This window comes from Falco rusticolus, chromosome 4 (assembly GCF_015220075.1).
Source record: "Falco rusticolus isolate bFalRus1 chromosome 4, bFalRus1.pri, whole genome shotgun sequence".
Lineage (NCBI taxonomy): Eukaryota > Metazoa > Chordata > Aves > Falconiformes > Falconidae > Falco > Falco rusticolus.
The window spans coordinates 45,601,425-45,627,582 of record NC_051190.1 but is presented as its reverse complement, the minus strand read 5'-3'; the positions used below and the strand labels follow the sequence as shown (position 1 = coordinate 45,627,582).

General features: G+C 65.4%; 1 protein-coding gene across 3 annotated transcripts; it reads left to right on the top strand.

The window, feature by feature from the left end:
* Positions 1-282: 282 nt before the first annotated feature.
* On the top strand, positions 283-23,587 carry ARID3A (AT-rich interaction domain 3A). Of its 3 annotated transcripts, none has more exons than XM_037385208.1 (9): positions 283-395; positions 3,266-4,286; positions 4,963-5,278; positions 20,057-20,129; positions 21,168-21,351; positions 21,535-21,782; positions 22,074-22,370; positions 22,459-22,548; positions 22,747-23,587. In XM_037385208.1, the coding sequence occupies exons 2-9, from the start codon at positions 3,850-3,852 to the stop codon at positions 22,983-22,985; spliced, it is 1,884 nt and encodes a 627-aa protein (XP_037241105.1). In that variant the 5' UTR covers positions 283-395; positions 3,266-3,849; the 3' UTR covers positions 22,986-23,587. The 3 variants fall into 3 exon arrangements, with proteins under 3 accessions (XP_037241105.1, XP_037241103.1, XP_037241104.1); XM_037385206.1 differs by having other exon boundaries at positions 22,456-22,548; XM_037385207.1 differs by having other exon boundaries at positions 3,263-4,286; positions 22,456-22,548.
* Positions 23,588-26,158: the final 2,571 nt, after the last annotated feature.

The window sequence follows — 26,158 nt, the reverse complement described above, 5'->3', positions numbered from 1 at the left end:
AAATCACCTCGCACCGCCCCGGCTGTGGCGGGGCTCTTAAAGGGGCTGCGCCCCGCCGGGCGGCACTCCCCCACCCGGCCACGGGGCGGCGCTGTAGCTGCGCTCCCGAGCGGCCCCGCGGCCCCACCGCGCGCACTATTTGCATGCGGCTGCGCTGCTGGGCCAATAGGGAGGAGGGGCGGGGCGGGGACGGCGGCCCAATGGCTGCGCGGGGCGGGGCGGGGGGGTTGCAGCGGGCCAATGGTGGCGCGGGGCGGGGCGGGGCCGGGCCCTGCCGCCCGCCCGCGGGGAGAGCAGCCGCCGTGCGGGCACCGAGCGCACCCCGGCCCCGCCGCAGCCCGAGCCCCGGGCGGCCGCGGCTGCTATGCGGCTTCGCGGCGCACGGCCTCCACCGGGTAAGCGGGGACGCAGCTCCACATCGGCCCCGCGGTCGGTACCGGCTCCCCCCCTTCCGCCTCCGCCCGGAACCGGGGGTTGGGGTCTTGGCTCGCGCTCGGGGGCTGAGCGGGACCGGGACCGGGGCCGGTTACCGGTCGCGTCCTCTGGGCGGGATGGGACCCCCTGTGGGCGGTTGTGGGCGGGACTGGGGAGCTCCCTCCCCCGCCATCGCGGCCGGTTACGGGCCGTTTCCCCCGCGCGGGGCTGGAGCTTCCTCCGCCGCGGCCGCTCCCGGCGCGGCCGGCACGCCCCCGCGCTCGGCCCGGGCCCCGCGGCCCCCGCGGGCGTCACTGCCTCGGCCGGTTAGAGACCCCGCGCCGCGCCCCGCCCGGCGGCCCCTGAGCAAGGGGACGAGACCGTGCCGCCGCCCTCTGCCCTCGGCCGGGGTAGCTCCGGCCCCGCGGCCTCCCGTAGCTCCGGGCTCGGGGCTGGGCTGGGTGGCAGCTGCCGGTCCAGCCCGGTCTCTTCTCCCCGTGCAAGGGGCCGCCGCTCCCCCCTTTACCGGTTCGCGGGGCCGGATCCTCCCCCCCCCCCCCCCCCCCCGCCCCCGGCTCCCCCCTGGCTCCCCCCTCGGGCCCGGGTTCATATGGGGGCCGCTGGCCCCGGCGTCGGGCCAGGCACAGGCGGTGCCATGTGCCATCGGGAGTGGGTCCGGCCTCAGCTCCAGGATGAGCCCCCAGCCCGCTCCGGGGGTCCCTCCCGTGGCCCCCCCAGCTTTGCCCATCGCCGGGGGTGAGTGCCCCCCGGGCCCGGGCTCCCCATCCTCCTCCTCCTTATGTCAGTCTTCGCGCTGCTCTGGGGGTCCCTTCCGCAGCGGTGGCGGGAGCCCACCCGGGGGTCTGGGGGTGTCCAGCCGTGGCCAGGCCCCGGCATCGGTGGCACAAAGGCCCCATCCGTCACACCCCCGCCCGCTGCCGCGTATTTTTAGCCCGGCGTAGCCGCTGTCGCTCTCTCGAGCACCTGCCCTGCGGGACGTGGGTGCTGCTGCCCGAAATCCCCCGTGCGCCGCCCGGCAGCGCCCGCGCTGTCCCACGGCCCAGTGCGGCCAGGAGGGACAAAGGGGCACGGCTCAAGGTCACCGTGGCTGCCGGGCTGGGGTGCCACCGTCCCCTGGCTCTGGTTCGCCATGCCGGCACGCTCCGGCTGCGTTCGGGCTTCGGTTCCCCGCAGGGATGCAGCAGCATGGCCCCAGCATGGCCACGGACTGGGGTGTTGGTGGCGATGGCTCTGCTCCCCGCTCTCGGTAGTGCCGGTGCTGGCACTGAGTGATTTGGCGAGTCGTGGCGAGGCAGAGCCGTGGCAGCACTGGGCCGGAGGGGCACGTGCCTGGGACGAGTCTCACTCCGGTTTGCTTGTGGCTCCCGCGGGCGCAGGGGATGAAGCTCAGATGTGGTGCAGGATGGCTGCGTGGCGGGGAGCGTGGCCACGGCTGGCGAGTGGCTGCTGCTCCGGGGCAGCCCTGCTTGTGCAGAGAGGGGAGGGTCCCTGCCCCAAGGCCACCCCTCTGCGCGCAGGCAAGATGGAGATGGCTGGGGTAGAAGAGGGGAAACTGAGGCACGGGCAGGGGCTGGGCAGCACTCAAATGGCTGAGCAGCTCCTGCTGCCCTGGTGCTGGCTCTCCCTTGAAGGCAGCAGCAGCAGCTGAGGTGCAGCCGGCAGGGCCACCACAGTGACGGCGCGCTCGTAGCAGGAGCCAAGCACGGCAGGGCTGCGAGCGGATGCGGCCGCCGCCGCAGCGAGGCGCGGGGGAAGCAGCTCTGACCCCTCCACCCAACCGGCAGCAGCACCAGCCTGCGCTGGAAACAGGTTCCCCTTTCCAGAATTAGCAGGATCGTGCTGTAGCTGCCGGCTCCCACATGCTGCTGGCTGTCCTGCCCCCGCGGCAGGGGCTGCCCGTGTCCCCAGTCACCCCTGGATCTGGCCCTGGCTTGGTCCCTGCAAGGGTCCCAGGGTGCATGTGCTCCACAGGTCCCCGCGGCAGCACAAACAGGGTGTTTGCCCGGTTGAGTCAATGCCCGTGCATGGCACCACCGTGGCGGTGGTGCGGTGAGCTCCCTGCCTTCGGCAGAGCCGGAGTTGTTGCCGGTGGAGCTCCGTCCATCCAGGGCTGGCTTCTGGCTGCGCTGGGGCTTGATGTGGCGGGGGGAGCCCAGGCCAGGGTGCTGGGGCAGCGGGGGTGTTGCAGGGCCCAGCCATAACGTGCTGGTTTCTCCAGTGCTTTTTGGCGGAGCGGAGCAGAGTTGAGCCCCTCGCAGCCCGGTGTCACCCCAGAGGACCCACAGCCCCTGGGGGAAGGGGAGAGGTGTGGGGGCTCACAGGGGCGGCCGGCAGAGCCTGTTTGCCGGGGTTCCGAGGAGCGAGGCGCTGCCTGCCCGTACCGTGGGAGCCTGCCCTGGGGACCCACGGGTGCCCCCACGCTTTGGGACCCCGCTGGGCCCTTCTGCCGCATGGTGCAGACCCTGGTGCTGCTCGCACCCCGGCACTGGCCTGGCAGCTGCCTGCTGCTGCCCACTGCTCCCCTTGCCCATTGTGGCGTGTCCCTGGGTGGGGATGAGCCCTGTCCCCCGTGGGGGACCCGTGGGGCGGCTCTCCCAGTGCCCTCCCTGCCCGGCTGTTATCTGCTGGCGCTGCTATCCCGGTATCCGCTGCCTGCTGGGCCAGGCAGGGCTATCGGGTCCGGCAGGCCCCTTCCCCCTCCAGCAGCAGGGCCCGGCCTCCCTATCTCATTAGCTCGAGATTAATGAGGCTCCTGCACTGTCTTTAACTCCTTCCTCCTCGCCAGCTCCTGCCGGCAGCTCCGCTGACCCTCCTCCGCTTCTCCCAGCAGGTTTGCGCCAACGCCTTCTGGAAGCCAAGCTGGCCGAGGACTAGGGACGCCTGGCCGCAAGTGGGGGGACTCCACGCTGACCCCAGGCTGCTGACCCCAGGCTGCTGACCCCCCCGAAGGTGCCTGGTTGGCGGGCGAGGGGCGATGTGCTGGGCTGCGGCCGCTGCCTGTTGAGCCTGGGGACTTTTCGGCACCTGCCCACAGCGTGCTCGCCGACAGCGGCAGCACCCTGATCCCCACGAGCGACCCCGTGCCCGCAGCTCCCACCGGAACCCTTGAGTGAAGGAGACGTCGGGGCAAGGCTGAGGGGGGTCAGGGGGCACATCCTTCTGCCCTGACCCGGCGGCAGCAGCGATTCCTGCCCTGACACCCCCACGGCGCTGCAGACCCTCCGCTGCCCGCGCCCCCCCGGGCCCCGGCAGCCCCCTTGCAGGGCTGCCCCCCCCGGCGCTGCCCAGCCTGGGCCTCCAGCCCCACTGGAGCGCGGCAGCCTGCCGGGTGCTGCCCCCCGCACCTCCGGGGCATTGCCCCCCGGGTGCGTCGCCCCTCGCCCCCCCGGGGACCCACCGCCCGCCGGCAGAGCCATGAAGCTGCAGGCGGTGATGGAGAACCTGCAGCGGCAGCAGCGCGCACGGCTGCAGCAGGCACTGGAAGCGCGGCAGCAGGAGCAGCAGCAGCAGCGCTCCACACCTCCCCCTGCGCAGCCACCGCCGGCCCCGGGGCAGACCCCTGCCAGCACCCCGGCCCGGGGCCGTGGCCAGGATCCGGCCCCAGCACCCCTGGAGGAGGGAGTGGAGCCTGAGAGCGCGCACATCCAGCGGGCGCAGATGGCTGCTCTGGCCGCCATGCGGGCAGCCGCCGCCGGCCTCAGCCACTCGTCCAGCCCGGGGCTGTCGGATGAGAGCCAGGCCTCCGAGGAGGAGGAAGAGGAGGAAGAGGAGCGCGGTGAAGAGGAGGAAGAGGAGGATGGCGCATACCAGCAGGAGATGGGCTCGGAGGAGGAGGAGGAGGAGGAGGGCCTGTGAGTATACGCTGGCCCTGGCTGGCAGCTCTCATGGTTCAGGGAAGGGGCAGGGACGCGGTCTGGCCCTGGTGGGTTTTGGCACGGCCGGCTGGGGACACAGGCTTCCCTTTGGGGCTGGGGAGCGGCGGCAGAGGCTGCCGGGGGGTGCCTGTGCTGTGTTGGGGGGTGGTCTTCGTGCAGCTCAGGGCGGGCAGGCGGCTCGGTGCTGTCAGGATGTCCTGGAGCGGGAGCTGCCGAGAGCAGCAGCTTGGCTCAGCAGCCGTGATTCCTCGTGCTGGCCTGGCATGGGGCGACGTTTCATCTCTGCCCAGGGAGCCACGTGGGGCCGTGACAGAGGATGCTGGGCTGGCTTTAAATTATGCAGGGCCCTCACGGCTGCCTCCCCTCAGCCTGCGTCCTCGCCAGGGCAGGGAACAGGCTGGGAGCCATCTGGCAGAGCCCCACTCCCAGCCCGAGCTGCTGCCTTGGGATGCCAGTGGTGCCCTGTGGGGCTGCCACCTGCTGACAGGGGTGCACCGGGGCTTTGCTGGGTGCCCTGGGTGCTGGTGTGGTGCTCCCAGCCCCGCAGCTGTGGGGCACCTGTCGGGGGGACGGCAGGAGAGAGGGATCGGCTTTGGGGACCCAGCCCCCTGCCTGGCGTGGGACCAAATCTTTTCCCTCCCCCCTGCTCTAGGAAGGGCAACTGGGTTGTAGACGACTTTGAGGAGGACCTGGGTGAGGAGGAAGAGGAAGAAGAGGAGGAGGAGGAAGAGGAAGACTATGAGGAGGAGGAAGACATGGGAGAAGAAGGGCTCAGCTCAGCAGAGGCGGTGCGGGCAGGCGCAGGATCCTTGCTGCTCCGCAAGCCCCCGGCACCCCAGCACTACCGGGGCGAGCCGCAGCGGCTGCCGGGTGGGCAGGAGCGGGTCCCCTCCGGACTGGGCCACGCGCAGCCCCCGCCACCGGCACCTGACCATGGCGACTGGACCTACGAGGAGCAGTTCAAGCAAGTAGGTGCCCGCCGGGATGCGTGTGCCCCCCTGCGCCCTCCCTCCCCTGTCCCTCCGCTCTGCCGTGCGTCTCTGCGTCCTTGAGAGCTGCGATGAGATGCCTCTGGTGGTGCTGCCTCTGGTAGTGTTCTTGGATAGAGCTGCTGTTGTTGCTGCTAAGAAAATGTGGGATTTCTCCAGGGTTTTAGTGCTTGGGCTCAGCCTCTCCCTCATCCCTGGCTGGTGGCTTCAGTGGGATCCTGTGTCCTGGTTGGCACTGTAGCCTGGCCCCGGCACAGGCGGATGGTGTGATGGGATTTGCTGCAGGGAACTGGGGGGGTTCTTGCTGAAAATGATGGAAAAAAACCCCACCCTGGACTTGCGAATCTGAAGGGACTCTCAGTTTTCTGCTTCTCCACCCTCCCCACCATTTTTGGAGGGGACCTGTCAGTGCAGAGGTGATGCCCGGTGGGATGGCTCTGGCCGTGCAGATGCTGGGGGCAGAGCTGTCCCCCTGCCACCACCAAAATGCCATTGAAGAGTGAAACCAGGGAGAAAGCACCCTGGCTGCCCCCTCCATCGCCTTCCCCTCACTGGCTGAGCCAGGCTGGCAGGAGGCAGGCGCACTCCTGCTCTCTCCCGGCGCAGGAGCTCTCTGCGCCCCGCTTTTCGCTAATAGAAGGAAATGTGCTGTGAGCTGGGGCTCCCCAGGGGCTGCCCGGCACCTTTGATGTGTGTGTTTAAATACATCTGAGTTTAGGGCTGGGGGAAGGGATGGGAGCCAACAGCAGCAGATGGGACCCAGATGGAGCGACCGGGGCACGGTGGCCTTTCGGGAGGGATGCGACGGCCCCTGCCCCTTCCCCTTCAGGGGGGCCATCGCATCCCTCCCAAAAGGGGGAAGGGGCTGCTGGGATCTGCCGGCACATCTGGATGTGGGCAGCCTGACGGCAGGGCTGGCGGAGAAAGCACAAGCGAGTGCAGAGCGTGCAGCCGCCCTCCCCAGTGCACTCCTGCCCAGCTTGCAGGGGAGGAGGGATGCTTCTGCCCTGCGTGTCCCTTGTGCCGCTGCACCTACGCTGCCTCCTCCTCTTCTTGTGGTTTCTCTTTTGTGCTTCCTGCCATCGGGGAGCGAGGGGCCGGGGATGTGATCTCATATCTGTGAAGAGGCTTTTTCGATACCGCGCTGTGATCTTCCTGTTTGTCACTGTCGGTGCCGTACCAGACCTGCGTGCCCAGCAGTTGCTCTCAGCCCTTGGGATCTGACGGGAAAATCTGGGGCTGGGTGGTCAGGATCCATGCTGCGCCGGTGCAGTGGTCTGTAGATGTGGCAGGGACCATGCTGTAAACTCTGCCAGGTCCTCCACCGCAGCCACGCAACTTGGGGACACCAGCCCAAGTCCTCAGCGCATCCTCTGTCCCTTCTGCCCACCAAGCTGTGCTGGCAAAAGGGGCTGAGCCCCCACTCTTCCCCCTTTCTCTTCCCAACGGGAAGCTTCCCAGGGTCGGTGGTAAGAGCCCGGCACAGCAGTTAATCGTGGAAGCAGCCGGAGGGGGGAGGAAAGTGGCTGCCGCTGCTGCGCTGTGGGCGGAGGAGAGGAGACGAAGCACCCGACCGGGAGAGGCTTTCCCCGGCACGTCAGCCCGCCAGCGCGCCGGCGCTTGGATTGCGGCCGCTGGAGCCAGGCCAGGGGCTTGCGCTGGCCGGGAGCTTCTCCTGGCCACCCTCCAGCGCGTGCTGCCGAGCGCTCCAGCTCCAGCCCAGCTGGCGCAGCCAGGCTGCTGCGGCCTGGGAAGGAGCAGCAGGAATGTAAACAGCGAGTGCCGGCGTGGGGCGGCCGCCATGGCCCTGGCGCTGCTTGGCAGGGGATGCTTTACCCGCTTCCCTGCCGCCCCTTCGCCGGGGTTGAGGCGCAGGAGGGGAAACCATGGCGGCACCAGGGTGCTGGTGCAGCGTGGCTGGGTCCACCCTGCCAGTGGTGCTGTGAGCGTGGCCGTGCTGGTGCTGTGCCTTCCCACCATGGTGGGGGAGCAGTGCTCGAGGGAGGGGCTGTTTCAGGGTTGGATTTTTGTTTGCAAAGGAGCTCCTCACCACTCAGCACTGGGAGCGCATCTGCTCTCCCGGAGCTTGCGGGGAGCGTGCAGCCTGCTGCGTGTCGGATGCGTGGGGTCCCCAGCACCTCCTGGGGCTGAGCTGCGGCTGCTCGCTTTGGGGGAGGCGGGGGGCTGATCTCTTTCTCCCTGCCTCCCGGCATGCTCGGGCCCCCACAGGTGGTGAGGGGCTGGTAGTCTGGCCCAGGCCCTCGATGCCCCCAGGGCTCTCCAGGTCTCCCTGCGTTCAGATTCTGCTCTGGATGTGCTGGTGCTGATGAATGGCCCAGCCTGGTATGGGGCTCCCGGCACCGTTCGCCTCGCCGGGCAGTTCTGCTGACCGACTCCCCGCACCGAACCCCCCCCCCCCGGTGCCCTGTGCCTGCTGGGGGGCTGTCCCTGTCCCCACCACGGAGTTATATTGACCCATCTGGGCCAGATTCCTGCAAACTGGGGCTCAGCCGGGTTGAGCTGCGGGGGGCCGGGGGGAAGAAGGAGGAGGAGGGGGCCCAGTTCAAGGGAGGAGGAAGGGGAGGGCGTGAGGAAGAGTTATGGAGGTTAGGGAGGTTAGGGAGCCGGCGCGTGGCACCTCCCTGTCCCCGGGGATGGCTACCGTGCAGGCAGAGGTCAGCGAAGCGGCTGACCCGGGGCGCTGCCTGCGCGGGCAGCAGAACAAAGGAGCCCCCAGTGTGGCGGGGGGCTCGGGGGGCAGCGGCTGCCGGGGCCACGATGGCTCCTTGGGGGAGGAAAGGGGCATTTTTGGGGTGGGAGGAGGCTCTCCATGGGGAATGGCCGCCACATCCTCCTCCGCTGGCCAGCAGTGAGGCCAGGATCACTTTCATTTTGTCTTGTGCCTGTGGTAGCCCCACCGGTGGCACGGCGGGGGCGGGAGGGGGCAGGGGGGACATCGGCACGTTGCCCCATGCTGCTGCCATGCTGGGCTGGGACCGCATCCGCGCTTGCTTGGGTTTGGGGTCATCTCTAACCTCACCCCAAAAGGCACGATGGGGAGGCTGGGGTGATGCCGGGGGGGCTGGGGCGATTCCAGGGGGACCGCACTGCCAGCCTGCTGCCCTCCAGGGCACCACGGCTGGGTGCTGGGCCTTACTGGGGCTCGCACCGCACGTGTTTGCCGTCACGCCACCGCTCCAGAGGGCAACACTGGCGGCGGGAGCTGGGCTTTGACAAGTCGCTGGAGCACGAGCAGCTCAGCCAACCCCTGCCAAAAATCCAGCACTGCTGCGTGCCACCGCAAACTGCTGCGTAATGCCTGGCCTCACACTCCTGCTGCCGGCCTGGGGCTGCCAGAGAAAAACCTGCTTTGATGTCCGTGCCCCAGCGAGTGAGTTGGGGAGGGGGGTCCTCTGCTCCTGCCCTGCGGAGAACCCCTCTCTTAACCTTTCTGTTTCATTCTTGCTATGACTGTGCACTACTAATAGCAGGAGCGTGAGTGCTGGGTGCGTTGGCAGCCCGCAGAGCCGGAGTTTCCTCCCTCTGCCCCTTTTGGAGTTTCCTGTGCTGCCTGCGCTTCCTTGGGCGCCTGCACCCCGGCACCGTATCCCGCAAGAGGGCAGCTGGGGGGATCTGTCTCCTGGTGCTCCCTCCAGCTGCCTCGCCCACTGGGCTCCCTTGGGGATGCCCTGTTTTGGGGTGCACCCTTTGGGGTGCTGCAGGCTGATGTTTAAGCCCCCAGCTCTGCTCCTGCTTGCAGGAAGCGTCGGAGGCTTTAAGAAGCTGGCGTGGTGCTGTGCCAGCGGTGGGGTGCTGGTAGGGTGCCGGTGCTTTGAGGGGGGGTGCAGGGAGGTTTCTTAAGCTGTCCCAAATGGGGACATCCGAACCACGATGGTGGCACATGGGGGGTGAAAACCTCAGCCCTTATCTTGTGCCGAGCAGCACTCCCCCCGAGATACGGTGTTTCAAAGTGCAACAGTTGGGGAAAGAAAAAAATAAACCGAAAGCAACTCTGCAACCTCGGTGGGCGGCACACAGGGCACAGGGGGGGCAAAAGCGGACCCCCGGGGCTGGGGACCAGCCGGGACTGCACACGTGGCAGGGATGTGGCGGCTCCCAGGAGGATGAAGCTGGGATTTTCCTGGGAGAATTGCAGGAGGAGTGGAAGAAGAGCCCATGTTTCCTCCAAAACCCTGGGGCTCGGAGCCCTGTGCAGGAACCCCAGGCTCTGGCTGTGGTGTGGGGGATCCCCTCTGCCGCCGTGGCAGCAGTGCCCCCGCTGCAGGGCCCTTTCTCCCGTGGATTATTTTCCTTTAAAAAGCCCAAAGCTGGCTGGGGGAGCGGGGCCGGGAGCGGGGGCCCTGCAGCCTTTTAACAAGGGCGGGAAGGTCCATTTACTTTCTTTAAAATATTGATTAGAGCTTTATTGCATTAGCCAGCCGAGCGGATGAGCCACCCCCGGGGAGGGAGAGGGGGCCCCTGTGCGGGGAAAGGGGCACCCGAGCCTCGTCGCCCGGCCGGGGGCCACCGTCCCCCCACCCCAGAGGCGGTTTAGCTCTGGTCGGTGTCGCGGCATGGCAGGGGCGTAGATAAAGGGCAGCACCCTGGGGCCCCCCGGACGGGTGCTTCTGTGCCGGGAGGAGGTGATTGTGGTGCCTGGCCAGGCCAGCGGCAGATAACGGGGGTAAGGAGGGGACCGGAGCGGGCTGGGGCTCCGGGGGCAGTGGTTTGGTCACAGGTGGACCCCTCCCCAAAGAAGGGCCGGATCCTCCCCATGACCCCAGCGCAGCCGTCACCCGTTTCGCTCTGTGCCACCATCCAGCTTGCTGAAGGGTGCTCCTGGCTGGGAATCCAGCTCAGTAATTGGCTCACAGTGCTCAGGGAGCATTCCCAGAGCCGTAATCCCACCAGATCCCTGGCCGGGGGTCAGGGACTTCTCAGCGAGAGCAGCTTAACCGCTGAGTGCCTCCCCCAGCCTGATGCCTGGGTGCCTGCGGGTGCTGGTCCTGGCATCCGGGCACCACACAAAGCCATTTCTCCCAGTGAGACCCAGGATAATTAATGAGGTGGGGGACGGGTGACACGTCCCTCCTGCTCTGGGTACTTGGCCAGCACCTTCACCCAGCTGATTTTTTTTGCTCCTGGGTGGACCGTCCCCCCAGCACCCCTCAGCTCTGGAGCTGTGCTGGCTCCCCCCCCCAGCCCGGCCATCACCTGTTAGCGTTCCCCTGGCCCCCCAGATCTCCAGCCCCTGCAATGATTCAAGGGCTGCAGAGGAGGCAGCCACCTCCCAGCTCCAGCACAGCTGAACTAACAGGAGTGAGGGTTTATTTAAAAGAAGTTAAAAAAAAAAAAAAAAAGAGTAGAGGCAAGAGCAGGTCCTTTGTCAGCAAAGCAAACAGCCGCCCGGCAGCAGAGCGGTTGGGCAAGGGCGCAGCGTTGCCCCATCACCCTATTTCTGGCTCAAACCACAAGAGAAATGGTACCCGGTCCTGGGGCCCAGCCGGACGTGCCGCAATCGGGGGCCAGGATGAGAGGTGGGGGCAGTCTGGGGGTGGGGGGAGCCCCTCGCTCTCGCCTGGGCACGTCCCTGACATGCATCTGCCTGTGCTGCCCGCTTGCCAGGCTCTGAGCCCCCTGGGGCAGCCGGGTTGGGGGGCTCTGGGCACAGCTCCTGGCTCCACTCCTGACCTGCTCCCTGACCCTTCCAGTCGGTCACTTAATCTGCCTGTGCCTGGGTCCCCGCTCCGGACGGAGCTCGCAATAATCCACCCTGCGCTGGGGCTGCTCGGAGGCCGGGGCTCTTCCACCCCCAGGAGGGTCCCTGCTCCCCACGTGTACCTGGGGGAGGGGATGGCCCCATCGCTGCCGTGCTGGTAGTCCTTTGGTAAAGGGCTTGCGTCACCCCCCTGCAGTGGCTGGTTTGGGGGTCTCGCCCCGGTGCAGATGGCAGCCAGGAGCACCCAGGCAGGCACTGGTCCTAAATCCCTCCGGCAAAGGGCTGAGCCTGCTGCCTCAGTTTCCCTGCCTGCTCATGCACCCCTCTGCCCACGGCCATCGCGGAAGCCCCCTGCTCGGGCAGCAGTGTCTGCTTTCCAAGACTCAAATACCGACATATTTCCACTGCCCGCCAGCCCCGCCAGCAGCAATGTGCTGCCCCATGCCGCCGCCTGCTCCTGTGCCGCAGTGGGATGGGGTCAGGCAGCAGCTTTGGCAGAGCTGGCGTCGCTCTGGTGCTGCATCAGTACCACGGTGTTCTCCCCGCGGCTGTCCCCCTCCCCTCTGTGGGTCATCGGTGGCGCAAGGAAGCAGCGAGGTTTCGGCGCTGCCGGAGCAGCACTGCGATGATGGTTCCCAGGGCTGACGGCCCACAGCTGGCTGCTTGTCAAAACCATCTGCGGCTGCTGGATCTCTTCCAGCTCCCACGGGCAGGGCCAGGGTGTGCGAGGCTGGCAGGAGACATCCCCCCCAGGACCACCCCCACCGTGGTGGGGACCGCTGGCAGGGTCGGTGGAGCGGCCGTCCCACAGATGGATGTGGACGGAGGTGCAGGACCTCGCATTTCAGGAACAGATTTGCAATTAGACAAATCCCCGGTCGGGCAGTGGAAGCCCCAGGGTGACTCATCTGCTCTGGCTTACAGCGATCCCCTTTCTAAGACGATCATTTACATATGGTGGAATTTAAACCCCAGCTCGCCTGCAAGGGCCAACGCAGCCCGCGTTCCTGCGCCTGGGTTGGGTCCTCGCCCAGGGGTCTCGACCTGCCGGCCCTATAGGGCTTCACCCCAGGGAGGTCTGGGGGCACATGGGAAAAGCCGTGCAAACCCTTGGGGCACGTGCCCCAAGGGTTTGCACGGCTTTCCCAGCAAGAAGAGATTTGGTGCTCTGGCTGTGGTTTCCCAGGTTTGTGCCGCGTAGCTCGAGCTCGGCCGCCCACCCGGGTTCTGCCTGGCCAGCAGTGTGCAAGCCGGCCCTTGGGTGTTGCTCCCCGGGACGAGCTTTCTCAACACTGCCTGACTCCACTGAATTAATATTTGCACAAGGTCCGGTGCGATAGCAAGCATGTGTCAAGGGCATGCACCGGCACGCACGCGGCGAGGGCTCCCATGTGCCTGCCCCGGCTGGCGGAGGGCAGCTGCTCCCCCGTCCCACCGCCTCGGCGGTGACCTCTTGGCAGCTCGTGCCACGCGTTGGTGTTCAGACACTGAATCAGTTTTTATTTTAGCCGGAGCTGGGCACGCTGCTGCCCAGCAGGTCCTTCTGAAACCGTCGTTTGAAATGCAACTGCAGCAGGATTCGCTTCCTCCTCTGCAGGAAGGGGAAAAAATAGCGGCAGCGCAGCTGTCCTGGGAGCCGGTGTGGGTCCCGGCACGGTGACACGCAGCACTGGCACGGCTCCGGTGCGTGGATGTACGGAGCATCACGGTGGCTGCCGGCTGGCCGCGCAGGAGCGGCCCCGCAGCGTGGCGGGTGGCGCACGGACAATGGGGGGTCAGGGAGGTTAAATGGCGACTAATTCACCCATTCAATGTCCCCCTCCATGGCACGGTGACACCCGCCGTGTCGGCGCTGACACTGGCCCATGTCCCCCTGGGTTGCCAATATGGCTGCTCCCCCCAGCCTGGCTGGGGAGGTGGTGGGGCTGGGCATGGGGGCCATGTAGGACCCCATCCCACCGAGGGGCTCGGGTTGGGATGGGACGCTGCTGCAGTGCCGTGGGCTCCCTGTCCCCATCCCCATGTCTGGTTGGGTGGCACCCATGGGACTGTGGCCAGAATGTGGCTGCAGCATCGCTCGGGGGGGTTTGCGGGCGCTGGGGGAACCTGAGGTGGTCTCGGGGCCCCCAGACCTTTGGGGCGATGGCTGGGGATCAGGGCTGGGCTGGTCCTTGTGCCACAGGCGCACCAACAGATCTGCCACCCACAGGGTCCCGCGGCCCCCAGCCCGAGGAGGGGGCACTGGTGGGGAGAAGCACCTGCGGTGGGACCGTGTCCCGGCCCAGGCGGTGCCGACCCACAGCGGGGACAATGCTGGGAACTGGTGGGAACAATAGTGCCGACGGGAAGCGTGGCGGCGAGGGCTCAGCTCTCCCCGGCCCCCTCCCCGGCTGCCCCCGCGGAAGCAGCCCCCCGCCCCGGGCAGCCCTGGCGCTGCTCAGGCCGCAGGAATCCCGCCGGGCCGGTCAGTGGACTCGCCGGCGGCAGAAGCCGGATCGGTCCCGCATGGGCGAGGCTCCCGGCAGCACCGTCCCGCTCCTGGCCGACCTCGGAGCTGGCGAGCAAAGAGGTGGCGGGGGGCTGCTGCCGGGGGTTTCGGTGGTCCCTGCCCTGCCCTGTGCTTTGCTGGGGGCTGGTGGGGGATTAGGGATGGGGACAGCGAGAGGTGACCCGTCCCTAAGCCGAGCACTTTATCTGTGGCAGGATCTGTGCCGGGGCTGGACTCTCCCTTTGCCGGGAGGGATCGGCCCCAGCAAACCCGATACCCCCACGGCCGGGGGGGTGGTGCCGGTGCTGCCCCCCACTCACCGCAGCAGCTGCGCTGGCAGAAGGGGCCGCGCTACACAAAGGGGCTGCGCAGCTCGGACACCCCCAGCCCTGACTCAGCCACCATCTTACAGGAAACCACCTCAGCAGCATCACCCGAAACGCTTCATTCCGGGGCTCGTCACCAGCCCTTCAGTCTTGTTTTTACAAATTACTTTCTTTTTCTGAATAAATGCCCTCTCCGGCCCCGGTTGCGGGTCCTGGCGTGTGATCGGTGCAGGGCCGGTGCCTCGGCACGCTGGGGGCCAAGGGGCTTCGTGCGCCAGCCGGGAACAGGACGGGAAACACCGCCTGCGTGTTTATTCTTCGTTAAATAACTCATTAGTGTGCACGGTCTCTTCCCCCCTCCCAGCATCACCCCCTCGGCTGTCAGCGGGACAAAGGGACCGTCCCTGGGGGCCGCTCAGAGGAAGGAAGGAAGAAAAGAAAGAGCGAAGGAGCAGCCCCCCCGTCACGCTGCCCGGGCTGGAATCCATCAGAGGGGACGTTTGCCCTGCTACCTGCCAGGCACCTCGCTGGGGTGGGCTCTCCCCTGCGCTGCCTTTGTTGTATCTGTTCCCTAAATACAGAAATTCAGGCGTTTCCAGCCCCGCTGGAGGGGCCGGTGGCAGCCCCCAACCCTGCTGCGGTGGCCCTTGGGGGTCTGTCCTCCCGCCCTAGCTCACGGCGTGCACGTCCCAAACCGGTTTCGAAGAGAAGGGAGGAAAGCCGAGAGTGTCGAGACTTCCTGGCGATGGAAAAGAAACTTGAAAATTAATCCCCGAGGCTTGAAAACCCGGAACCGAGCCGGGGGCGGGGGGGCAGGGTGGTGTTTGTGACTCGGTGGCGGGATGCTGGGACACGGGCTCCTCTGCACCCCTGGCCATGCACAACCCTGCTCTCGGGTTGGGGGGTCCCTGTGATGCCTGCTGGGGTGGGCACGGGGGCTCCTGCCGATGGGGAGACTCACCTGGCTGCGCGCCCAGAGCCTCATTACATGGCGCTTCCCCTCCCTGCTTTAATTGCCCTCCTTGCCTGCAGTGCGGGGGGGCCGGTAGCAGGGGGATGGTGGGCTGCTGGGTGGGGGTGTTATCTCAGCCGGACCCCCGGCACGCACTGCTCCCGTGCCGAGGGCTCTCTCCTGCATTCCTGGCATTGCCGAGGGGCCGCCTCCCCGCCAGCCCTTTGAAAGCCAACGGGTTGGGATTTTCCATAATCTGGTTTGAAACATTAATCCGGTCATCCACACCAAACGCCGGGCCGGCATCCTGCCGGGGCGCTGGGGTGCGGGGTCAGTGCCGCCCGCCCACCACCTTCCTAATTCCTCTTCCACTTAATTATATATCTGCTGGCAACGGCCATCTGGCACCTCGTCCTCAGCCGGCCGCGAGGACGGAGGGCTGGGGCCGGTGGGGGCTGCACCGGCGGCGAGGCGGGTCGAGCATCATGGCGTGGAGCTGGCCGTGCCGGTGGCACCAGGCGCTTGCTGTGTGCTGGAGGAGCACTGGGTGTGCGGGGCCAGATCCACCAGCGCGGGGGCTCTCGGGGAGGTGGGGGGCATCTCCTATCCCCCCCAGCCGGGCTGGTGTTGGCTGTGCCGCAGCATCCCCTGGCACCGCGCTCTGGTGGTGGGGGCCCATCATTGGGGCGTCGTGGCAGGGCAGCCTCCCCACGGTAAGAGGATATTCTCGGGGCAGATTAAGTCGTTTCTACCTCCCCGCGGCCTCCCTAATTACGAAATGTAAATCTATTGACTCAGCGGCGGCAGGGCGGCCTCACCCCGCGGCTCGCTGCCCGGCGGCTGGCGTTACCTTTGCACCCAGCCTCGCCACCTCCACCCACGCTTCCCCGGTGAGGCGCCGCGCTTCGTGCCGAGCAGAAGCCACGCTGGAGCATGGCAGGCAGGGCATCGGCACCGGCACCGGCCGGGGATCAGCACCTGCTGATTTCGATCCGGTGGTGCCAGCGGCAGCTGGTCCGTGCTGAGCCCAGCTGCGCGCTCGGTTTCGCACGCTACTGAAACAAGAACATGTTTCTGTTCCTCAATTTTTATTTTGGGACCCAGTATCTAAGCCTTCCTACGATTGCCCGCGCTGCCTTTCGGTGTCCGCAGGGTGTGCGGTTGCTTTGCTGTGGCCTTGTCGGTGCCGGAGCGCTGCCCGCGAGGTGTCCCGGCAATCCCGGGATGCTGTCAATGCAAGGAAATCCTGCGAGGGGCTGCTGGAAGTCACTCGTCTCTGCCCCCTTCCACCTCCCTGCCTGTGCCCGGGTGGCGAGTGGGGACGAGGCCAGCTCGGCAGATGCCGTTCAGCCACACGCCGCTCGCTGCGGTGCAGGCAGGGCACGTCCCGGCCACGGCAGGGCACGTCCTCGCCTCACGGCGCTGCTAGCACAGCTCCTGGGAAAGCTGCCCTCGCTTCTGCTGGCAGCAGTAGAGCCAGCGAGGGTCTGGGGGGCTGTTAGGGGTGCAGCACCTGGCGCAGGGAAGTCCTGGCCCGGCCAAGCCCCTCGCCCCACGCCAGGGCCGTGGTGGCCAGCCAGCAGCAGCCGAGCACGGCGGAGCTGTCGAAATCTGGCCAGCAACCAACCACAAGCGGCAGCTTGCGAAACGTCCTTTGCCCGGCAGCCGCCGCTGGGTGTGCCGGCAGGGCCTCGAGGGCACCGGGCGGGAATGGGGCTCCCTCTGCTCCCTGGCCCCAGTGACCCCCCTGTGGCTTCATCCCGGCTGGGAGTGGTGGGGAGAGTGGCCGTGGCCAGTGGAGTTTGGCGTGGGACCCCCGAGGCCGGCAGGCGGTGGAGGGGGCACATGGAAGGACGGCACACGGGGCAGCCGCCCGCCAGCTGCTGCTAATCCCCGGGTACCGGCCGGCGCACGCTTTCCTCAGCTGATGGTTAATTTTCTTTCATCCTCTTAAACGCTTCCGTTCCCCTCAGGACCGTGCCCGGGGGGGCTCCCGGCTGGGGGGGTTGCGGCAGTAAATGAACCGTCGTTGTGTCTGTCCCTTCCCACCGCAGCCGTGGCTCCCACCTGCAGCCGGGGAGAGTGGCTTTATTTAAAGTCTGGCTTTATAAAAATTGAATGAACCGATGTTTTCATAAAGGGCTAATCGATTTTTAGAGCTCTGCAGGTTAATAGGTTGCTCGTGACACCCTTGCGCTGTGCCAGGACGGCTCCACGTTCAGTCATGCCCATATCCCGCTGCGATTCAGCACCGCATCCCAGTGATGGCGCAGGGGCTGAGGCCAACGCCGCTGCCAGCTCCCCACGGACGGGCAAAACCCTCCCAGCTGCCAGCGCTTCTGGGTTTTTGCGTTTCCCTTTCTCCCGAGCAGGATGATGCTCCCCCTTCCCTCTCCAGCCCCCTCTTCCCTCCGCAGTGCCATGGTACTTCTCCCTCCCCAGCGTTTGTATTTAATCCCCTGGCTGTGGCTGGCACACTGGCGCTGGTGCAACCCTGCGGGCTGGGGGTCCCGGCAGTGCTGGAGCGGAGCATCTCTGCCACGGTGCCCGGAGGCTGGTTAACGGGGGTGGGGGGTGGGAGTGGCAAGGATGCTGCAGGCAGCGGAGCCGTGGGCAGGGGGCTCAGCACCGTGCAGGGTTGTGCCGTGGCGGTGGGTGCCGGGGCAGGGCTTTCTCAGTGTGTGGCTTTCGAAGCCGCTCAAGGAAACGGGGGAGGCTGGATTGGTGCCAGCCCAAGATCCCTCGGCCTGGCGTGGGCAGCCCCTGCGGCTCAGCCTGAAAAACCACGGCGGTGCCCGCTGTGCCACCTCCCAGCCCTGCCCTGCTGGGGGGCACCGCTCCGCTCCCCCTGTGTCGTGGTCCCTCCGAGCTCCCCCTGTGCACGGGACCCCATGCTGGCAGCACTGGGGTGGGAGAGGGGCTTTGAGGGGTCTCAGCCGGTGGTGACAGTGGCTCCCGCCCTTTCCCGGGGGGTTTGCTGGGGCCCAGGCGAGCGGGGCAAGGTTTCCAGGGGAACTGGGGGTTTATGGCTTTCCTGCGGCGCCCTGCCCCTCTTATCGCTGCGGCCCCATTGATCCCTTTGATCGGTGCCGGCAGGCGCGTTTGGCCCCACAGGATCCGGATCCTCCCTGGGGGTCTGTGGGAGGAGGGGGCTCGCACCCCTCCCTCGCAGCCGGGGTGACGGCTGTCTGCCCGTGGCTCCCGGTGCCGCCGGGGTGCCATGCCAGGCATGCCCGCGGGAGCGAGCGGGCGTATCGGTGACCCGGTTAACGTGCTGATCTGCCGCCATGCGGTTGGCGGCCCCGCGGTGCATGCCTGGTGAGTTACGTGGTAATATTTATAGCCCCCTCCCAGCCGCCGCGGCCGCGGCTCTGTTGGCAGTTGTTCAAAGCTGTCATTTCTTGAGAAAAGTGGGAGCTGCTCAGCACCAAGGGGCCAAGGGCAACCAGGGCTGGGGCGAGGACTGCGGCAGCCATCCCCGTGGCATCTTGGCAGCACCTGCCCCTGCAACCCCTGCACTGACACCCATCCTGAGGAGGGGAATATTATCCATCAGCCACCGCCTCTAGGCAGAAACCGCGCTGAGCTTTGGCTGCCGGCACCAGGGAGAGGCAGAGCCGGTGCGGCGTGCCTGCCTGCGTGCCGGGGCGCTCAGGCCAGCAGATCCTGCTGCCATAAATCAGGCAGGAATGTGCCGGGCTGTCAGGCGCGGGGTGGGGTCCTGACAAAAGATGCCCCAGCAGAACCGGGTGCTTGAGGCGCAGCCGTGCGGGGAGCCTCGCTCGGGTCTGCCTGCCCCAGCTTAGAAAGACACGTCCCGGCTGCGTACAGCAGCGCGGCATGCGGTGCCAGCTCTGTTCATCCTGCCGGCTTCGCTCCGGCAGCCGTGCTGGGCAGCGCAGCGACCCGGGGGGAAGATGCTCGAGCAGGAGATGCTGACAGCCCCACAGCTGCTGGTTGAGGGGTACGAAGCCTCACCGGGGCAGCCCGTGCTCAGCACCGGCCTCACCGGGCAGATTTGCTGCTTTCCAGAGGGAAACAGGCTCTGCCGGGTGGGTCCAGTTCACCGCACTCCTTGCCTCGTCACGGCACGTGTTTACTAGGGCCGGACCCCCAGGGACCCCCTTTGAGCACCCTGCTGCAGGCACGAGCTCACAGCGTGGCACACGAGTGTGCACTGTGTGGCACATGGGTGCGTGCCATGGTGCACAAGCTCACAGCGTGGCACATGAGTGTGTGCTGTGTGGCACGTGGATGCGCGCTGTGGTGCATGAGCTCACAGCGTGGCACACGAGTGTGCACCATGTGGCACGTGGGTGCGCGCTGTGGTGCACGAGCTCACGGTGTGGCACACGAGTGTGCACCGTGTGGCACATGGGTGCGTGCCATGGTGCACAAACTCACAGCGTGGCACACGAGTGTGTACCGTGTGGCACATGGGTGCGTGCCGTGGTGTGCAAAGTCACAGCATGGCACACGAGTGTGTACCGTGTGGCACATGGGTGCGTGCCGTGGTGTGCAAAGTCACAGCATGGCACACGAGTGTGCACCGTGTGGCACGTGGGTGCATGCTGTGGTGCACAAGCTCACAGCGTGGCACATGAGTGTGTGCTGTGTGGCACGTGGGTGCGCGCTGTGGTGCATGAGCTCATGGCGTGGCACACGAGTGTGCACCGTGTGGCACATGGGTGCGTGCCATGGTGCATAAAATCACAGCGTGACACACGAGTGTGCACCATATGCCACATGGGTGCATGCTGTGGTGCACGAGCTCACAGCGTGGCACACAAGCTCGCCAGCTCCTGATGCTGGCTCCTGGCACTGGCTCCCTCTGGCATTGCAGGTGCGGAGGAGGGATCACGCCGAAGCCTTGCTCTGCTCTGTGCCGAGCACGTGGTGGATGCTAAAAATAACCGGGATCGGTGTTCCTGGGAGGCGCTGGGGGCCGAGTATGGTGTTTGCAGCGTGGGAGCTGCTCCAGCCCGCAACTCGGCACCGGCGTTGCAGGGCCAAGCGCTGAGCGGGGCAGGCAGGGGATGGCAGCGCCGTCCCAGGGCATGGGCACAGGTCAGCCCCATGCTGCAGGGACCCCGGGGACCCCACGTCCCCATGCAGGGACCCTCCCAGGCCATTCGGTGTCCTGCCAGCTGAACAGCCCAGGCTGGCAGGCTCATGCCCCAGGGGTGCTGCTTTGAGAGGACCAGGGGTCTCAGGGCAGCAGGGGGCACAGGTAAGGGGGTTTCCCAGCGTTTTTTCTCCTCTCATTGCGCAGCTGTACGAGCTGGATGGCGACCCCAGGAGGAAGGAGTTCCTGGATGACCTCTTCAGCTTCATGCAGAAGCGAGGTGAGCCCCCCTGCCTGCTTTCCCCCTCCCCACGCCTTTCCGGGGCTGGGGGCTCATTTCCTCGCCCCTCATTACAACCCCGAGGTCACAGCTCCGGTTGGGCTGCTGGTTAATTTTTAACCTCTTTGCACAGCAGGGTCAAACCTGCTGGGCTGGATCTGGCGCCCGCAGCCCCCCCTCCTTCACCCGCCCAGCCCCGCTCCCCTCGCCCCTCACATCCGGGACCTGCGGCCCCTTCCCCACAGGGTCCAGCCCCTCCAGCTGTCTTTGCCCGCCCCCCCCCCCCCCCCCCCGCTCTTATTGCCCCCCTGGGTTGTTGCAGAGAGTGAAGCCCCTCGCTGCCTCCTTGCTCTGCCTGGGCTGGTGGAGGGGGCAGGGGGGGCCCAGGGGGGTGGAAAGGGCTGAAAGCGAAGCGTTCGCCTGGTCGAGGGTCTGGTTCCTGCGTGGAAAACAGCGCTGGAAATGCTGACGCATCGCTGCCTTCAGCCTTTTGTCAGGCGGGTGCTGGGGGAAGCACGTGTGCGTGCGCGGGGGGGCCGGGGAGCGCTGGCGGCGTCCCACTAGGGTCCCACCAGAGCTGCCTCACCCACCAGTACCGGGAGGTCAGAGCCCCCCGGGAGGGGGGAGATGCTGCAGCCCCTTCCCTGGCGCTAGAGGGTGAACTCCCCCGTGCATGTGCGGCCCCCAGCTCGGCGGGACCCTCGCCGCCGGGAAGCGCCACCACTGTTATAAATAACTTATGTTGCTGGGTGCTGCCGACCTCAGCCTGAGCAATGGCGCTCAGCCCCGTTTTGGGGGCTGCGGCTGAAAACTGCGAGTTTCTGTTTCCTTTGTTCTTGGGGCTGATGCTCAGCGAGACGGCAGCGAGGGGGGGTCCTGAGGGGGGAGGATGGGGACGGTGAAAGGGTAGGGAGGAGCAGGAGCCCCCTGGCCCTCACACTGCCTCACAGTGGGGGTCTTGATGGCTTCACCCCGGCTTTGGCCCGGGGGTGAGGATGCAGCAGCCCAGACCCGGTCTCTCCTCCCCCTGCTCCCCAGGGACCCCCGTCAACCGGATCCCCATCATGGCCAAGCAGGTGCTGGACCTGTACATGCTGTACACGCTGGTGACGGAGAAGGGCGGCCTGGTGGAGGTGATCAACAAGAAGCTGTGGCGGGAGATCACCAAGGGGCTCAACCTGCCCACCTCCATCACCAGCGCTGCCTTCACCCTGCGCACCCAGTGAGCGGCGGGGGCTCGGTGTGGCGAGGGGGGGAAGAATCCTCTGGCAGAGCCGGTGCTGCCCGCGCTCCCTCTGCCCTGCGCGGGATGCTGGGGGCGGTGGGGAGGGAGGGGGCGGCACACGGGTAGGGGGTCGCCAGCCGCCACATCACCGTCATCGTCCCCGTCCCTTTCTGCTGGCAGGTACATGAAGTACCTGTACCCCTACGAATGTGAGAAGCGAGGGCTGAGCAACCCCAACGAGCTGCAGGCGGCCATCGACAGCAACCGGCGGGAGGGCCGCCGGCAGGGCTTCGGCAGCTCCCTCTTCACCTACTCGCCCGGCGGCACCCACGGCCTCCTCTCCTCCCCCAAGCTGCCGGTGCCAGCGTTGGGGCTGGCCTCCGCCACCAACGGCGGGTCCATTGCTCCTGTCCAGAAGATCAAGAAAGGTAACAGCCACCGCGGGGTCCGGCTGCGGGCTGGGCCCCCTCCCGGCACTGGGGGACAGCCCCGAGAGGGGCAGAGCTGGCGCCGTGGGTAGGGGGGGTCACGCTGCTCTCCCCCACCCTGGGCTCAGCTTGGGGACCCTGGCTGCGGTCACCCGGCTCTGGCCCTTGGAGGGGCACGGAGAGGCACAGAGGGACCCTGAGATGTTGTGCCAGGGCTGGGGAAGCCCTGGGGTGGTGGCACCCATCCATCCCTGTCCCCTGTGTCCCTGACCGCCCGCTCTGCCCCTGCAGAGGAGGACTCCCCCATCCCCATCTCCATGCCCAGCCGGCTCCCGGTCTCGCTGGCTGGCCACCCGGTGGTGGCAGCCCAGGCGGCTGCGGTGCAGGTGGCAGCAGCCGCCCAAGCCGCGGCCCTGGAGCAGCTGCGGGAGAAGCTGGAGTCGGGGGAGCCCCCGGAGAAGAAGATGGCGCTGGTGACAGATGAGCAGCAGCGGCTGATGCAGCGGGCGCTGCAGCAGAACCTCCTGGCCATGACGGCCCAGCTGCCCATGAGCATCCGAATCAACAGCCAGGGCACCCGCTCGCCAGGTCAGTGCCGGCCCCGGCCCCCCGCTCCGGCAGAGCCCCCGCGGCCCCCGCTCCCGGTGGGGTCCATAACCCGCCTGTCCCCCAGCAGAGAACCGTCAGGACTCCACCGCCGGCCTGAGCAGCAACGGCACCAACAGCATCAGCATGTCAGTTGAGATCAACGGTATCGTCTACACAGGTGAGGGGCTCCCCACGCCACCGGCACGGGCCGGGGGCTGCTCGACCCCCGCCATCCCCAGCAGCCCCCACCGCGCGCCACGCGGCCTCGCTCCTGCCGGCCTTCGCCCCGGTTTTGGCCACAGATGCGTTGCGCGCAGGCAGCGTTGGCACCACCATGCCACCCCCCAGCTCAGCCCCCCCCCCGCTCTCTCCCCAGGTGTGCTGTTCGCCCAGACGCCCGGCCCTTCCTCCTCCTCTTCCTCCTCCTCCTCCTCGCTCCCCTCCTCTGCCTACAGCAAAGGCAATGGCAGCAGCGGTGGCAGCCGGAGCAGTGGCAGCGGTGGCAGCGGCGGGGTGGGGAGCAGCGGCGGTGGCAGTGGTGGCAGCGTCCCCCCTGCAGCCCCGGCCAGCCTGGCCGTGCCCCCCAGCTCTACCTCCAACAACACTTCGCCTTAACGCCCCCGGCCCCCCGGCCCCTTCCCCTCGCCAGCGCCAGCAGCCGCGGTGAGGGGGCAGAGCTCGCCCTGCATCGCCGGGGCGCGGTGGGCTGGGGTCTCGCCGGGCTGGGGTCTCGCCGGGCTGGGGTCTCGCCGGGCTCTGCCCTTGTTCTCCTGTTGTTGGGTTTTCCTTTGCCAGGCAGAAAAGCTTTAGCCAGGGGGGTTTTGTCGGAGCCGCCGGCTGTCCTGCTGCGCCGCTCCGGTCCAGGACCGTTTTACCTCACTCACATCACACTTTGCACTGTACATTTATTATTATTATTATTATTTTTTAACTCGTGTTACCTCCAGACAGACGCACGGACGCCTGCTGACGCGAGCTTTAGTGAAACCCCCCGGCACTCTCTTAACAGAAAAAAAAAGATAAAAAAAAAAAATAATAATTGGAAATCGGGAGATATTTTATTCATTTAGATCCTTTTCCCTCCCCCTTTATTTTGAGAACTACACTCACTATATGGGATTTTAAGAGGTTGTTGTTTGATTGTTTTGTTGTAAATAGCTTCTATTTTATTCTCTAAAAAGAAAAGAAGAGAAAAGAATCAAACTTTAACATGCAAATGATATATATTAGTGTTCATCAGGGAAACGGGAGCTTGGAAACCGCCTGACCTCCTTTCTCCTCTCACTGTCGGTGGCCGACTCCAGCTCTGCTCCTTCCCCTGGGAACCCTGCGGGCACCCCAAGACCCCCAGGGGTTTGTATGGGGCTGGGGGGTCTCATCCTGGTGGGGCTGTGCCAGCAGCTGGCAGGGCTGGCAGCCCCCCAGCACAGGCAACCTGCCTGCACCCCGCAGCCTCCAGCCTCCTCCGGTCTCTGTGCAGGGGCTGGGGGTCTGTGCCCACCTTTGGGGGTCCTGCAATGGGGGGTGGGCAACATGCTGTTCCCCTGCCCATCCCACCTGGCCGGCGCATCCTTGGGAACTCGCTGCTTTTGGGCTGTTGCTTCACTGGAGAAAATTGAGCCCAAAGCCATTGCCCTCCCCCCCGCCTCGCCAAACCCCCAACCCACACCGGGGGGGGGGGGTCCGACATTGAACCACAGCAGCGATTTGGGCTGATTTGCTCGTCCAAGGCAGCATCCCCCCCCTGCACCCCCCCACCATCCCCATGGGGTAAAGGGGGGCAAGCAGGGCCAGGAGCTGGGCTGCACTGGCAATTTTTATTTTTATTCCCCCCCCCCAATACTACTGTGCAGAGCCAATTTGGGTGTATTTTTCTCCAAAAAGCAGCAGTTTAGCGAGAGCAGGATCCGGCCAATGTATGGGGGGGTTCTATAGGGGACCGGTGTAAAATATTCAATTTAGCAATGGGATGCAGGAGCCCATATCCATGATGGTAATTTTTTTTTTGGGGGGGGGGGGAGGGGCTGTGGGATGCTCCGGAGGTCCCGAAGCATCCTTCGGGACCTCCAGAGCATCCCGCAGCCCCAGCCTTGAGCATTTATTTTAAGCATCATTATCTCTCCAGCCGGCCAGGTTTCATTTCTTTTGCAATTTTTTAGCCTTTTTTCTGTGTCCCCCCCACCCCCCCCTTCCAAAACGTTCACCCACATCTGCGTGAGACACAATCGCGATCCGATACCGACACCCCCCCCCCCCCAATACAACTCGGTATCTCAGTTCCTCAGGTTTTAGCCTCGAGCACAGGGTTCCTTTCCCCCCTTCCCCAGGTGCCTGGGGGGGTCCCTTGCTGGTGGGACACCCCCCCCCCCCTTTTTTTTTTTTTGCTTGGGGAAGTGGCGATCTCAGGGGATTTGGGGTTTTTCCAGCTTTCTCACCCCCACCCCCCTCCAGCCTTTTTTCCCCCCTCTCCAGAGCTGGAAATGCCCTTTGGTGGCTCCGTGGACCCCCGTCTTTTTTTTGGGGGGGGGCCACGGGGTCTCCGTCCGGCTTCTGCTGCTGTTAGGATCCAGCCCAGCTCCCCGCAAGGAGAAATCCCAGGGGGAGGTTTCTTGTGCCCAGGGTGGGCGTTAGATTTTCTTAGCGAGTTTTTGCATTTGTACAGTCACTGTTTTGGGTTGGTTTTTTTTTTTTTTTTAATTATTTTTATTCCCCCCTCCTTCCTCTTCCCTCCCCCTCTTTTTTTTTTTTTGAGAGCGTATTACCTTCCACTTTATTTTTCTTTTTGCATATCGATTTAAAAAAAAGAAAAAAAGAAAAAAAAAAAAAGCCTAAATCAGTTTCTCTGGGGTTTGGAAAGAAAAAAAAGGAACGGACACAGCTGCAGATGCATTTACCCAGCATGCATATCTTAACTCAGGTAAAAAATGAAAAAGAAAAAAAACCACAAAAGACAAAAAAAAGAAAAAGAATAAAAACCACATTCTACCTCTGAGAGCGGCGGCCTCGGGCGCACCCAGGCCCCCGGTGAAATATTTCAGTTTTGCAAACATTCAGGTATTGAAACTTTTGATTATTATTAAAAAAAAAAAAGATAAAATAAAATAAAAACACTGAAAGTTTACATTTTATAATAACATTATTATACAGATTGTATTTAAACTTCAGAATATTTAAGACAATTGTAACCCTGTAAAGTTGATGAAATATTAAAAAAAAAAAAAAAAAAAAAAAGATGTGTTGTTTGGGGGTTTCTGTCCCTGGGGGTGTCCAGGGGGTGCCCACATTGCTCTTGGGGTGCCCACCTGGTGCCTGTAGGGTTATGGGGCGCCCATGGGGTGCCTATAGAGCCATGGGGTGCCCATGGGATCCCTACAAGGCTATGGGGTGTCATGGGTCCATGGGGTCCCTATGGGGCTATGGGGTCCCCACAGGGTGCCCAGAGGGCTGGGGGGTGCCCATGGGGGTCTCTATAGGGTTCCCACAAGGCTCTGGGGTGTCCTTGGGGTCCCTATAGGGCCCCCATGATGTGCCCATAGGGTTGAGGGATGTCCATGGGGTCTCTGTGGGGCTATGGGATCCCCAGAGGGTGCCCAGAGGGCTGGGGGTGCTCATGGGGTCTCTATAGGGTCCCCACAAGGCTCTGGGGTGTCCTTGGGGTCCCTATGCCCCCCCCCCCCCCCGAGGTACCCATAAGGCTGGGGGGTGTTCATGGGGTCCCTATAGGGCTATGGGGTCCCCATGATATGGCCATAGGACTAAGGGGTGTCCATGGGGTCTGTATGGGGTCC